This window comes from Manacus vitellinus, unplaced genomic scaffold, assembly GCF_001715985.3.
Source record: "Manacus vitellinus isolate BGI_N305 unplaced genomic scaffold, ASM171598v3 scaffold_28_pilon, whole genome shotgun sequence".
Taxonomy (NCBI): domain Eukaryota; kingdom Metazoa; phylum Chordata; class Aves; order Passeriformes; family Pipridae; genus Manacus; species Manacus vitellinus.
Genome location: NW_021940122.1, coordinates 2637936 through 2651272, shown reverse-complemented (window position 1 = coordinate 2651272; position 13337 = coordinate 2637936). Strand labels below are relative to the sequence as shown.

The 13337-nt window shown below is 41.9% G+C and overlaps 2 protein-coding genes across 2 annotated transcripts in view; both read left to right on the top strand.

Moving 5' to 3' along the window:
- The window catches only part of TBC1D23 (TBC1 domain family member 23), a 35426-nt gene extending 31480 nt beyond the window's left edge, over positions 1–3946 (top strand). The window contains exon 21 of the transcript XR_003915879.1: positions 3835–3946. The gene's annotated coding sequence lies outside the window, so the exon portion shown is untranslated. The remainder of the gene's footprint in view (positions 1–3834) is intronic.
- Positions 827–13337, top strand: NIT2 (nitrilase family member 2). The gene is made up of 11 exons (XM_029960630.1): positions 827–868; positions 1852–2134; positions 3835–3953; positions 6475–6595; positions 6714–6802; positions 8132–8225; positions 9230–9304; positions 9717–9795; positions 10447–10545; positions 11574–11629; positions 12009–13337. Exons 1-11 carry the CDS (start codon positions 827–829, stop codon positions 12095–12097), a joined length of 1146 nt encoding a protein of 381 aa, XP_029816490.1. The 3' UTR covers positions 12098–13337.

Genomic DNA, 13337 nt, shown 5'->3' with positions numbered 1-13337 from the left:
GACTGTAGAGCTGCAGTTTTATTTACATTGCCTTCTCCAGATATAAGTAGAGATTGCTTGCTCTTCTTTCAGTTCAGTTCCTGTTAACCCTTACACATAGGTCTCAGCTGTGCTTGTAGCTTTTCCTTCCAACTTCATTTCAGTTGTAGTTTCAGAGCTTTTGATACTGTCAAATAACCTTTTTCAATATAGGCATAGTCTATTGAATGTCTAAAAAGTTTCCCCTTTGGGAAGGAGAGGGGTGATGGCGTGTAACTTGTTGTTTTGGTTATACTTAGTGCTTTGAGATATTTTTGTTTTGAAACTTGAAAAATATGTTTTATCTCTCTGATCCATGGGAAGCTGGATTTTTAGTCTGTGCTTTTCACCTTGAAGGGATGATACTGCTTTTCTTATTTTGTGTCAAGTCAGGAGACAGCTGTTCTTTGCACCTGGAGCGCAGCAAGGTGTGCTGTTTGGGGGAAAAAATGAAATAAAATCGAATATGCTCTTTCTATTACCATGGGCAAGTGAAAAATAAAAGAGGCTTGCCAAAGAGCTTCTGCACTGTCCATTCTGCCATCCTTTGACTTGGTCAGTTTGGGATGAGTGGTTCCCTTTACTGCTGCAAGGTACAGATTGCTGAAGGAAGTTTTGTCACTGTTGAAGGAAGGTTTGTCACTGCTTGGTTATGTACTTCCCATCCTTTATCTCTCTGCATGTGTCCTGGAATGTGTGTAAGAGATTGATCACCCTGGGTTACCCATTTTATCTTTGCCCCTTATGCTGTCATGTGCTGTCAGCTTACAGAGATGCTCTTGCTTGAGAAATACTGCTTCTATACAACATGAATCTACAGTTCTACAAACATGCTTATAAAAAGCTTGAGGTTGGAAGATACATATGTGAGACAGCAATGTTCTGTGTTAAGGGGAGCACTTGGTGTTTAAAGCTAAGGAGGAATAGCCTGGCATGTCAGTGTGTTGGTTTTACAGAATTGTTAGGGTTGGAAGGGGCCTCTGGAGATCATCCAGTTCAACCCCCCTGCCAAGGCAGAGTCATCTAGAGCAGGTTATACAGGAACATGCCCACGTGGTTTTGGACTGTCTCCAGAAAGGGGAGACTCCATGACCTCCCTGGGCACCCTATTCCAGTGCTCTGTCACCCTCAGCGTTAAGAAGTTCTTCCTCAGGTTGAGTTAAAACTTCTTGCATTTTAGTTTATGGCCATTGCTCCTTGTCCTGTCACTGGGCACCACTGAAAAGAGCCTGGCACCAACCTTGGAGATATTTATATGCATTAATGAGATCTCTTCTCCAGACTAAACAGGCCTAGGTCTCCCAGTCTCTCCTCATAAGAGAAATGCTCCAGACCCCTCATCATCTTTGTGGCCTCCACTGGACCCACTTCAGTAGCTCCTTGTCTTTCTTGTACTGAGGAGCCCAGAACTGAACGCAGCTATCTGGATGTGGAGTACTGTGGGGATGTCTCTGCCTTAGGAGATGCTGTTCTTACAGAGGAAGATAGATGGGGATGTCCCAGGTGAATGAGTTACCTGTCAACTGGTACAGATCCCTTGGGATGAGCCCTTAACAAGCATAAGGCTGCATAGGGCAGGGGAAAAGGCCGTAGGCATAGCAGCGCTGAGCTCCAGGTTTGGGTGCACAGCTGTGTCCTTGCGGGATGCTGGAGTGGCGCTGGAGGAGCACCGCCAGTTCCCTGCCACCCACTGGGGTCACGCAGGAAGGTGGGTGCTTCATCCCCTACTTGTTTTCCTGCTCAGAGCTCAGACCTGGCAGCCAGCGGACCACTTAAAGGCAGGTTTGAGCCGGTTTTAGCTGAACCGCGGGCCCGGACTGCGTGTTCCCGCAGCCCCTCCGTGCCCGCGCATGCTCCGTGCGGACCGGCCGGGATGCGGCGCGCGAGCGGCGCCATGGGCGTGTGAGTGGGGGCCCCTCGTCCCTCTCCTCCCGCGCCCCCGCCTACCCCGCCCGGGCACAGGGAAAAGCACCGCCTGGGGATCGCCCCCGCGTGGCCAGCCCCGGTGCGGCCGGGAAAGGCCTCGGTCCGGAGCCCCTGGAAGGGCTGCGAAGTAGTGCAGGAAGCAAGGGAGCTGTGCTGTGCGGAGACCGGGACGCAGCGCTCGCCGTGCAGGGTCAGCTTCCTCAGGGGATGTGTCAAAGCGCGGCGTGCTCGCCTTCTGGTGTTTTACAGAAAAGAACAGCCCCCCCCCCCCCCTCCAAAAAAAAAAAGCTTGTTTTGTAGTGATACAAATGCAAACCATTATTGTTCTGTGACGCGCCTTTATCTGGTTGTGGTCTGCATTGCTGTAGGCTTATCCTGAGAATTGCTTTTAAGGAAGTTTCTGAGGCAGCTTATCCAGGCTGGAAGCAGAGTTCTCTCTTTGCAGCACTGTTGCACATTTCTCTGCATTTCTCTTACTTCTGCATCTGGACGGTTTTACATCTACTCGTGCCCACAGTTTTGTTTATTCTGTTGTGACTGAGCTTTAATTTTGCCCTTTAACAAACTCCAAACTTGAGGCATAGGGAAAATAAGATTATTGTTTTTCTAGCATTTTAACCATTATTGGATTTTTTTCCTAGTAGATGCTCTTTTGTTCTTTGTTTACTTCTGTGTTTTGGGGGCTTTTTTGATTTGTTGGGGTTTTTTGTTTGTTTGTTTTCAAAAGTGACTTTATGCTGAAATGTAAATCTTTAATTGTCCAATTTCTCCGAGCTAAAACACATTCCACAAGTACGGCAAAGTTTTTGACAGATTCCTGGTATGGTTACCTAAGTGGGTCTGTAAACTATGGTCACATCTGTTCAGAATATCAGTTAAGGTTTATTTACTCAATAGATCCAATAGTAAAAGGCTCTCTATCAGAAGAGTGACAAAGGGAGCAGTTAATCATTTGCTTAACTTCTAGAAATTAGCTGCTTAGCTACTGAAGTGAGATCTAAAGTAGGAAAAAGGATGTGCCTTCACTGTTCCTGGCCCAATCTCCATTTTGCTTGAATCAGCTCTTCCTGTTTCCCTGACTACTGAGGCTGTGTTGCTCACAGCTTTGTCTTTTTCCTACAGTAATCTATGATTGCTTTCCAGAGAAGAGAGATACTTTGTGGCTGGGGTACTTTTCTTTATGAAGCCAGAGGGGGGTGGGTGGGTTTTGTTTTGGTTGGTTGGTTGGTTGGTTTTAGAGTTTGTTTATTTGTTTGTTTGTTTAAAAGGAAACTCTGAAAGCCTGCAAATATAGAACCTGCTTAGTGACAGTAGAAACTGTTGATAACACTTGCAACTGTGTTTTGGCTAGAAACCAAATTGCAAAGAAGTTATTAGGAAAGATGTTACCTTTATTGGCCTTCATAGCCATTTCCCAGACTAGGTGTGATTTGAGGGATAAATTCCCTTATTTGGTGCTTTGGGGATTATCCAATTCTTTGGTTTGCTAGTGACATTTTAGGACACGCAGTGTTCGTCAAGCGACATGTGCCACAAAAAGATGGGCTCACACATCCTTTTGGCTCGATGACCTGTGGTCTCCCTTTCTGCACCATGGCACCTTCCATTGGAACATGGGCTGGGAACTGTCTGGGCTGAGTGAACTGGCACAAGAACTCTGTGATCTTTGCCCTGGCCATGGTGATGGCTGTGCATGGTTCCCATTAGCAAGCCTGGCCTTCAGTGTTCTCCCTGTGCTATGAGAGCCATGGACCACAGAATGAGTTGGAAGTGGTTTATATATATGCTTATAGATTAAAAAATTTATTTTGTTAAGTGCTTGTTACTGAGTTCATATTTTGAAGAGTTTCCTGGGTGAATTCCGCTGAATGTTTTTTTCTTTTCTATTAGCCTTCCGCCTCGCTCTTATTCAGCTTCACGTGTCTGCTGTTAAATCAGACAATCTGCAACGAGCCTGTGGACTGGTTAGAGAAGCATCAGCTAAAGGAGCAAAAGTTGTGGCTCTACCTGTGAGTAAAGGTCATGGTCTACTTGGCACCTGTGCCTCAAACCCTTCAAAACCTCTTGCTGATGTTACTAAGGCATTCTGTATTCCTGTTTCTCTCTGCATAGCTTACAAGCTGTGGGAGGCTTCAAAATAAAAATTAAAAAAAAAAATAAAAAAAGAAAAACAGGTTCTATCTAGCAGCACACTTAAGAGGTGGGGGACAAGAAGGGAAGGGGGAAAACAGGTTTTCCTTTTTTGTAGTGTAAGAGTCTGGCAAAGTTTTTGCTAATTTAAATCCCAGGCAATTCCATGATTTTTACATTCTGAATTCATGTAAGTAGCACTGTAGTTGGAATTTTTGCTGAAGAAATGCAGAAAAAGGTGATTTTCAGCTAAAGAATGTTGACATGAAGGTGAAAGAAGACAGGTACATGGTGACTCTCTTTGCTGTAGGCATTCCAGATATATCCACAGAGAAACAAAACAGACTTAAGACATTTCCAGCAGGTTATGTGTGGCTTAATTACGATTAAAGGGCACTTCTCTTGTGACTTTCTTGTGTGGGAACGTAAGTAGCCACTTAAAATCACTGATCATTTCTGATTTACTTCTTGAACTTCAGCTATGATGACTGTGCTGAATTTTCACACAGATGGGTGTGCTGGCAACAAGATGACCTTCCCAGTGCAGCTTTGAGCTTTTCCCCTCTCTTCCTGGGAGTACATGTGTTGCTCCTGTACCCTGCAGCCTCTGACTCAGGAGACCAAAGTTCTTCTCTGGGTGAACTTTTGGTCTCAGTTTTACACACAGAATGTTTTCTCTCCTGATGTCACAGGGGAAGCATTAAGCAACCTTCCCAGCTCCTCTCTGCTAACACAGTGCTTGTGTTGCAAATGTAATAACCACTGAGTGTTCTGCCTGGGCCTCCTACGTGGAGATTACCTATTATTTGCTGGTTTCATCATGTGTACAAATATTTGGTTTCCCAGACTTCTTTAGTTGAGATACTTACTTTGCTAATGATGATTTATGCTTTTAGCATAGATGTTGTCAAACAAGGGCAAGGTATTTCACAGACTTTTGGGAAGTAAATTTTACACTGGCATTAGGACATGGGCATGAATATTCCCTCTGTTTTGTTCTTTAGTTTGGGTTTTTTTGTGGTTTTTTGTTTGTTTGTTTGTTTTGATTTTTTAAAATAAGTTTATATAAAGAACAGAAGTGACTCACACTGACTATATAATCTGCACCTTTGTAGAGCCATGTGGCAGTTTTCCTGTGACATATTAGCCTTTTCCTTTCTGAACATGGAAAAATTTGTGAGAGAAATACAATTTGTAATATTTATGGATAAAAAAATAAAAGCAGAATCCATTTGAATCTAAAAATTGATAGAAAGCAATTCAGAGATCTGTCCCTGTGTTTTTTTCTGCTTTGGAGGGCACAGGACTGGGTGATCTGTGCAGACAGTCTGCAGTTCTGTCCCAGTGTCAGCCTGTGCACAGCCCCAGGCAGTGCCACTGCAGGCTGGCACAGAGCTCTGCTTGTTCTCTGCAGCCCCTGGTTTCAGTGCCACCCACATGGGCACTGCAAGTGGCAAGATGAAGGTGGAGGCAGCTGGCTGTGCTTTCATTTCCTTGAAGATCAGCCCAGCTTTCCAAAGCCTGGGAAGCTCATTTGGCAGCCTGCAGAGACTTTCCTTCCTGCTTCTTCCACTACAAGTTCTGCTGTGGATTAGCTGGCACCTGCTGGCCCAGTGTCTGCATATGGGGCAAAAATACCCACCCACTTTTGGTTCAGTTAGTCTGGTTCAGTAGAACCCAACTCAGTTGTTAAGAAGTTTGCTTGACCAGGCAAGGCATAAATGTTTATTTTGCTATTCACAGCTTGATTTTTTTTTTCTCCTTTTTTGGGGGAAGGGTGAGGGGTGGGTTGGTTACAACATCCAATGAGCCAAGGTAACAGTGGAGGCAGATGCCTGGGCTAGGAGTCACTTACCAAAGAGTAAGTGCTGGTACTGTTTGATAGTTTATCTGTGGCCCTCAGCTGTACTCCTTTAGGGGACAAGAAAAGTGTTGGGTGGAGTGTCTCACGTCCTCACAGAGCTGGCAAGTGTAATAATTCAGACTGAAAGTTCTTGATGTCTTGGACATCTCAATTACCACTGCCCACCTAGTTTAGGCATCTAAACTACTCCATTAATCTGACTGTCTAAAGATTACATGCCTGGTTCTGAAGGATAGCAGATCTTTAACTAGGGCCTAAGACAGAGGACACTGTCCAGTTGTGAGGAAATAGCATTTAAAGGATTGTTTTACAAAAACAGTGAGTAATTTTGAGAAATGCACACCCGCATTTCACCAGGTTAAAGCCTCTCTGGCCTTCCTGATATTTTTTAATTTGCTTATTGAGTTCCTATAAACTAAACTCCTGTAACTAAACATTGTTTGAGAACATTTTTAGAGAGGGGTTTGAAAAGCCAAGTACATCTCCTTGTAGTGATGTTACTGGATTTTAGCTGTTTCTTTTCCATCCACTTCTAGGAATGTTTTAATTCTCCATATGGAACCCAATACTTTAAGGAGTATGCAGAGAAGATCCCTGGGGAATCAACACAAAAGCTCTCAGAAGTTGCAAAGGAGTGCAACATATATCTCATTGGAGGTAGTTTACTCTTAGTGACTGTCCCATTTAGGAAAAGATGGGCAATGTCTCTTAGTGCCGTTGGATCAAAATCAGATATAATACAGTGGGGCAAATCTTTGTTCTTGCCTTTACAAAGGATCCATTCCAGAAGAGGATGGTGGAAAGCTGTATAATACATGTACTGTCTTTGGGCCTGATGGTGCTATGCTGGCAAAGCATAGGAAGGTAAGATGGCAGAATATTGTTATGAAAAGGTTTCTCAGCAGTGTTGCACAAATTATGTCATTTGTACCTAAAGGTGATAGAAATTAGTAGAATCATTAATAATAGTTGTGTACTGTCAGTGACATTTCATGTACTTTTTATTTGGGACATGTAAACATCCCTTCAGAAGCTGGTCATAAATTTGGTCTAGATGAGGATGACAAACTAAAGAAGGTATAATTGCCTTTCCCTACATGCTGGGAAAACTGTGATAAAAAGTAAAACCTGATCAAACCCAGATATTTGATCTAAGTCTAAAACATAGTGCCACTTAAGTGGGATCTGGGTTTTCCCTCAGCTTCCCAATGTATTTAGTCCTTCTGTTATTGTAAATACTGTTCTTTACATACTTTATGTGCTATATGTATGATTAGTGGAGGCAACCAAAGCCCAGGTTCCACAGTGAAGCTGTAACTGCTGTTTGTGGTAGATGTTTGCTTAATGTCACCTTCCACCTCAACATTGCCTTGTGCCTTCTGAGAAACTGCCTTCTCTTTGTAACTCCAGAGTGTTAAATCTTACTATGCACACAGGTAGCACTCCAAAGGTGAACAACAGCTTATTTCTTTCAAGGATAAACAAAAAAGAGGATGCAAGGTTACTTGGAAAAAATAAGATGGTGCAAAATACCTCTGGGTGCAGGTATTCACTTACTTTGTTAACTAATTCTACAGTTAGCTGCACTATTAGATCACTTTCTGAATTATTGTGTTGCCTACCATCTTTCATACCCCACCAGTCTGCAAGCCTACCAGTTCATAGAATGAGTGCAGGCTTGTACTGTGTAAGTATGAACAAGTAATAATACAAACCAGCACTATTATTAGGAAGCTCCAGTCAGGAAGAGAATCTTCCATTGAAACAGAGGGACAAAGACTGTCTGCAGGGCCTCAGAGGCATCTGCAAAGCTGGGAGCTTTTTGACTTAGTGAAGGTATTTCCTGGAGAAGTTTTGCAGGAATGAGACTTGAATCTTAGAGAGGAAAATATCACCCTTTTTAACCTGCTTTAAAATCATCCTGCCGAATTCAAGACATTTTATATATATCCTTTCTTTTGCAAAATTACTCGTTAGATCAGGATATTGCTATTTTGCAGGGATTTGCAATTTCAGACAGGTATATTTCTTTAAAGAAAACTAATTATTGTTGGGGATCTAACAGTCTTAAGCAATGTTTAGTTTGGATCCTGACGAAAGAGTAGTCTAGATAACAGTGGAAAACATGGGACTAATAGAAAGAGGCTCAAATACCAAGCACAGAAATTGTTATTGATCACAGTATAATTGCAGGTTCATTTGTTTGACATTAATGTTCCTGGGAAGATACAGTTCAAAGAGTCTGAAACACTGAGTCCAGGGAATAGTTTCTCCATGTTTGACACACGTGAGTACAAGACAAGCCCTCTCTTTAAGGAGCTGTGCTACAGTAACACCACAATCATTCTGGAGTTCTCTTCCCCCTCCTCCTTCCAAGCAATGGATTTTTAGACTATCAGATTTATATTAGGCATTTGACAGCCACAGCAAATGCAGTTTAATTTTGCTTCAAATGTGTGGTCACTCCTGAAACTTTTAAAAAGGTAACGTGGTTGCAAAAGGACAGAGGAGTAGAAAGGGTTGCAGCACACATTGTGGCACTTGCCTTAATTAAATAATGCTCCTATTGATTTGTTAAAGATAAGTGACTGTATTTTTTATAGCAGTTACAGCTTGAAAATGGTTCTTATAAAACATGGCTTGTACAAGCCGCTACAACTATACAAACAAACAACTGTAACAAACAGCTCCACTGACACATTGTTTCATGTGAGGATGATACAATAATGGAGACAATTACTGTAACTTGTAAATCGAATTCCAGTGTTCCTGAATCAACCACATCAGACGAAAAAGAAAGATATTTACTCTTCCCCACCCCACAGTGTTCAAAAATTAACACAGCTTGTTTACTGAGGTCTCCAAAGAGTCTCATCTCCCGTGGTCACTTTCTCCTCCTTGCAATGTGCATGGTCTGAGAAAGGACATGACTGCAGTTTTAGTCCATGACAAACAGTGAGTGCTTTCTTTTCTTGAAAAGGAAATAATTGAAAAACTTGCAGCTAAATGAGAGAGGAATATGTTACACAAAGACCCGATAGAACATGATTTTGTGGAAACAGCTGTTGTTGAAGGGTAGATAAGACTGCTTCTCATAAGTCTTTCATCATGAAACATGAATTCCCCCCCACCAATAGCCAATGCTTGTTGGACACACATTTAATTATAGCCCCTCTTGTTGCTGTGAGACATAAAATAACAATTGACAGGAGGGCTACAGGGAGTCTTGTAATTGCTTTTGTGTACTTCGTGATAGCGATATGACTGTTGTCTCTTGTGTTTTGAGAACAGCATACTGTAAAGTGGGCCTGGGCATCTGCTATGACATGAGATTTGCTGAGATGGCTCAAATCTACGGCCAGAAAGGTGAGGCTGGATCACCTGAAGGAGCAGGGGGAGCCCTAAGGCCAGAAATAAGCAGGGCTGTCTCAGGGTGGTACGTAGTGAGCAATCTGTGTGACCGGGCATTCTCATCCTCACCCAGTAACACAAAATGCATCTTGTGGCCAAGACTCTTATCCAGATGAATGACTCTTCTCACCAAGTATCCATCATTTCCTGATACACATTTGCTGATGCAGTGAGGGAATTGGGTATATCCCCACGTTAGGGCTTTGCTGATTTAAGTAATCACCTGTGTTATGCATGGACAGGCTCTGGTTGGTTCCATTTTGGGCAGAATTTGTGAAGTTGAAAGAAACCTCATCTTGAGGGCCACTGTAGGGTAAACCTATCTTCCTCTTAATAATGTCTGGGTTCTAACTGTCTTTTAACAAAGGTTGCCAGCTGCTGATATATCCAGGGGCTTTTAACCTGACAACAGGACCAGCTCACTGGGAACTCCTACAGAGGGGACGGTAAGATCACAGTAACAGCTTATCCTCCTGTTCCAGAGGGAGCTTTACTGCATGGAACTGAACTGTTCTTGTGTTCCACATGACACTATGCAGCAGAAGTGGTGCTACAGGGCCTGTCTGCCATTGGAGCTGCACCTTTCCTCATGATGCGTGGCCTTGCATGGGACACCAAAATGATTTTGCTGTCAAGCAGGAACTACTTTACTACAGTCTTTACTCCTGCCAGCCCCTAGCAGTTATGCCCTTTCAAGGACCTTTTCCCATGGTTCTATAAACACCCTTCACACACAAATTCTAGAGAGAAGAGCCAATAACCATTTGAGAACTGCTCTAATTACAGATAGAAATAGATTCTGAGATTCCTGGACGCAGTATTATTTATTGGTCAGCTTCAATCAACTTTCTTACATACAGAATGAAAATGGGAACAACATGATATTCTGTGCACTAACACTGGAGCCAGGTGCCAGAGACTTCTCTTTCCAGGCTCTGCTTTCTCTGACCTTCATATCATTTACAGTTTTGGCTAGTCCTTAGGAGGATATAAAGCTTGTCATTCTGAGTGAATTCTTTCTCTTCTGCTTAGTTAAATGGTAGAATAAAAAGCAATTCTCACTTTATCCCCCTTCCCTCATCTTTTTCTGAACACAGTGCTGTTGATAACCAAGTCTACGTAGCTACCATATCTCCTGCTAGAGATGAAAAAGCATCCTATGTTGCCTGGGGACACAGCACTGTAGTAAATCCATGGTGAGTTCAATTAAAAACAACAAAACAACACCTTTTTTTTTGTTAAAAAATGTGTTTTACTGGACGCTTCAGTCCCACATTTCCACCTACTCTTGAAAATGTAAATTCTTGGTAAAAAGCACATGAGACTTAAGCCTGCATTCTCAAAACCATCATTTAAAACTGTCAAACTGAAAAACAAGAAACTAAAACTAGTTTAAAAGTATGTATTCATTTTGGTAGTAAAGATGCTACTTAGTACTAGCATTTAGCATTAGCTTTGCTGCTGACCTTTTCAACTTGTCCCTGAAGTTCAGTCCATTATATATCACTCATACAGTAATTTTCTGTGTAGAACCAAACCATGTTAAACAGCTTACACAAAACTATTTCATTTCCTCAAAGAACAACATTGCTTTGACATAATAAAGAACAAGAAGAATGTCTTCGGCTAGAGAAGAGAGATATTCTGACTTGAGCAGAAGTCATGCAGGTGCACAGGAGGTAAAAGTGACCAAATCTTCAGGCAGATATTTTTCTTTCAAATAAATCCACCAATAGTTTTCTTCCAGCTGATTGTAAAGTCAGAAAATCTTTGTGTTCTGAGCTTTTAACTTTATATGATGAAAACCGTGACAGAACACTTCAGCGGGAGACACGCTAAATCATGTTCAGTAGTTCATGCTGAGTAAAAGCATACTCCTATTAAAAGCCAGTAGGATCTTGAAAGGAGAAAGTGTTAGTCTTTGCCATATATGGTTGTCCCTTTACCCTTGAGGTATGTTGCATGCTCACATGCCCTGGTTCTTGATCTTTGGAACACATGTGAAGGATACATATGTCACATATAAAATGTGCCACATATAAAGCCTGAAAGCCATTTCCATCATGCCAGAGTTATGAATTATGATGCTATTTTTAGGAGAGGCCTGTGTTTACAGCTGTAGGCATCAAGAGTAGGAACTCCCTTTTGTACAAACAGCAGCAACTGGACTGATTCCTTGAGACTAATGTGTTAATGCTGTGAACAAATGCGCTTAATTTTGCAGGGGTGAAGTCATAGCCAAAGCTGGGGCTGAGGAAACAGTTGTATACACAGATATAGGTAAGGGTAAAGTTGCTTTGGTTTTTTTCCTCTTTGTTTTTTCTCAAGTACAGGCCATGAGACTAAGGAGAGACAGTTTTTTAAGTCTGTGGCCTTGCACATGCAACTACAGATAATGCAGCATTCCAATGCCTTTTCCCCCTTTGCTGGGTTAAAGCAAGAACAAGCAGCACTTAGCTCTACTCCTGTCATTTCCTTACTTAGGAGGAAGCTGCCACCTAAGGAAAGAGCAAAGCTGAGGCTCTTCAGCCCTGGCACTTGCAGTGCCCTACAGGTCCATTCTCCTTGGTAGTTCTCTTTTCCCTGCCTTACCTCAGAGCAAGTCAGGAGCTTTCTTTTTTGGCTGCTGTTCTCATAACTCTTTCTTCTCCCCCTGTAGATCTGAAGAAACTTGCAGAAATACGTCAACAAATTCCTATTTTAAGCCAGAAGCGTTGTGACCTCTATGGTGTAGAGATGAAAAAGTGAAGCTGGGTGAAGAGGGAAGGTTCAAGTGCCACAATGGCTGTTCCCTTCATCTTCAGAAGGATTCCTTGACTGCTTGCTCTACAATTTACTGCCGAATGTGCCAGTTAGAAAACCACCACACAAAAAAAAAACTTAATGGTGCAATTCTAAAGTTGATTCAAATCCTACTTTTATATCTCCTCTCACACTTAAGTATTTCATAGTTCAACACAGCAGTGATTAACATTGCTTTTATGCATGACAATGTTTTAGTTACCTTTTGGGGGCTTTTTTGTAGAAGACAGAAATGGAAACCTTGTTCTCTGAAACTCAAGTCAGCTTTAGTATTATGAATTTTCCAGTGAATTATCAGATAATCTAGAAGCATGATTCTTCCCACTCAGTCCTTTATAGATGTATGGGCCTTAACAAAGCTCCTGGAATGCCCTACTTCTAACTTGGAAATCTTAACATTTAACACTGAGCAAAACAGGCCAAATTCTGCTCTGCACTACTGGGGACAATGCAAGATGCCAGACAGAGCTATTGCTATAGAAGAATCTGTAACAGTTTTTGGTTCATGTGTTCTTGCCTGAATTATGTGTATTGAATCTTCCTTATGGCAATTCCTGTTTATTGTTGAAGTAATGCGGGTTACTGTGTTGTTAAAACAATGCATGTTGTAGTTTTGACTGGGGTTTCTTCTTAGAAGGAAGACATCTTTTAATGTAAAAAGAATTTGCAAATGATGCCTTTTTTTCCTCCTTGAGATGAAAAAAAGAAGCAACTCTCCAGCCTATACTAATAGGCTTTCAGATTTCTAGCAGCATAAAAAACCAGTAAGGCTAAAGATTTCAAAATACAAAAATGGAAAGGAGAGGTTTTGTCTTGGTCTAGCTAACTATATTATCCCCCAAACCACCTTACCTTTTATTCACGTTCAGCCATCCTCCTCTTCCCACAGCTGCTTTTGTTACTATTCTTTTGGTTCTCTGCAATGAGCCAGATGTGTGCTTTATAGAGGAAAATGAACACTTGAATGAAGTCAAATCCTGATGCATTCTTCCTCTCAAAAGACAGGTCCCACCCTTCCACTCAGTGGCATTAACTATTTCAGCAGGTCTTTTGGTCTGTATTTTCACTGCATTTTGGTGTACATACTGGACTGGAACTCTTAAGAAACAAGCCACAGAACATAAAGTGAAATGAAGATTTATTTGTTGGAAAATAAATATTAAAAAATTAACAATTTACCATTCGA

Bases quoted from the DNA above. Each gene is read 5' to 3' on its own strand.
- NIT2 (XM_029960630.1), top strand. From the start codon at position 827: ATGAATCTACAGTTCTACAAACATGCTTATAAAAAGCTTGAG. The intron at 6,596-6,713 runs GTAGTTTACTCT...GCCTTTACAAAG, and splicing joins CAACATATATCTCATTGGAG to GATCCATTCCAGAAGAGGAT. The intron at 9,796-10,446 runs GTAAGATCACAG...TTCTGAACACAG, and splicing joins GAACTCCTACAGAGGGGACG to TGCTGTTGATAACCAAGTCT.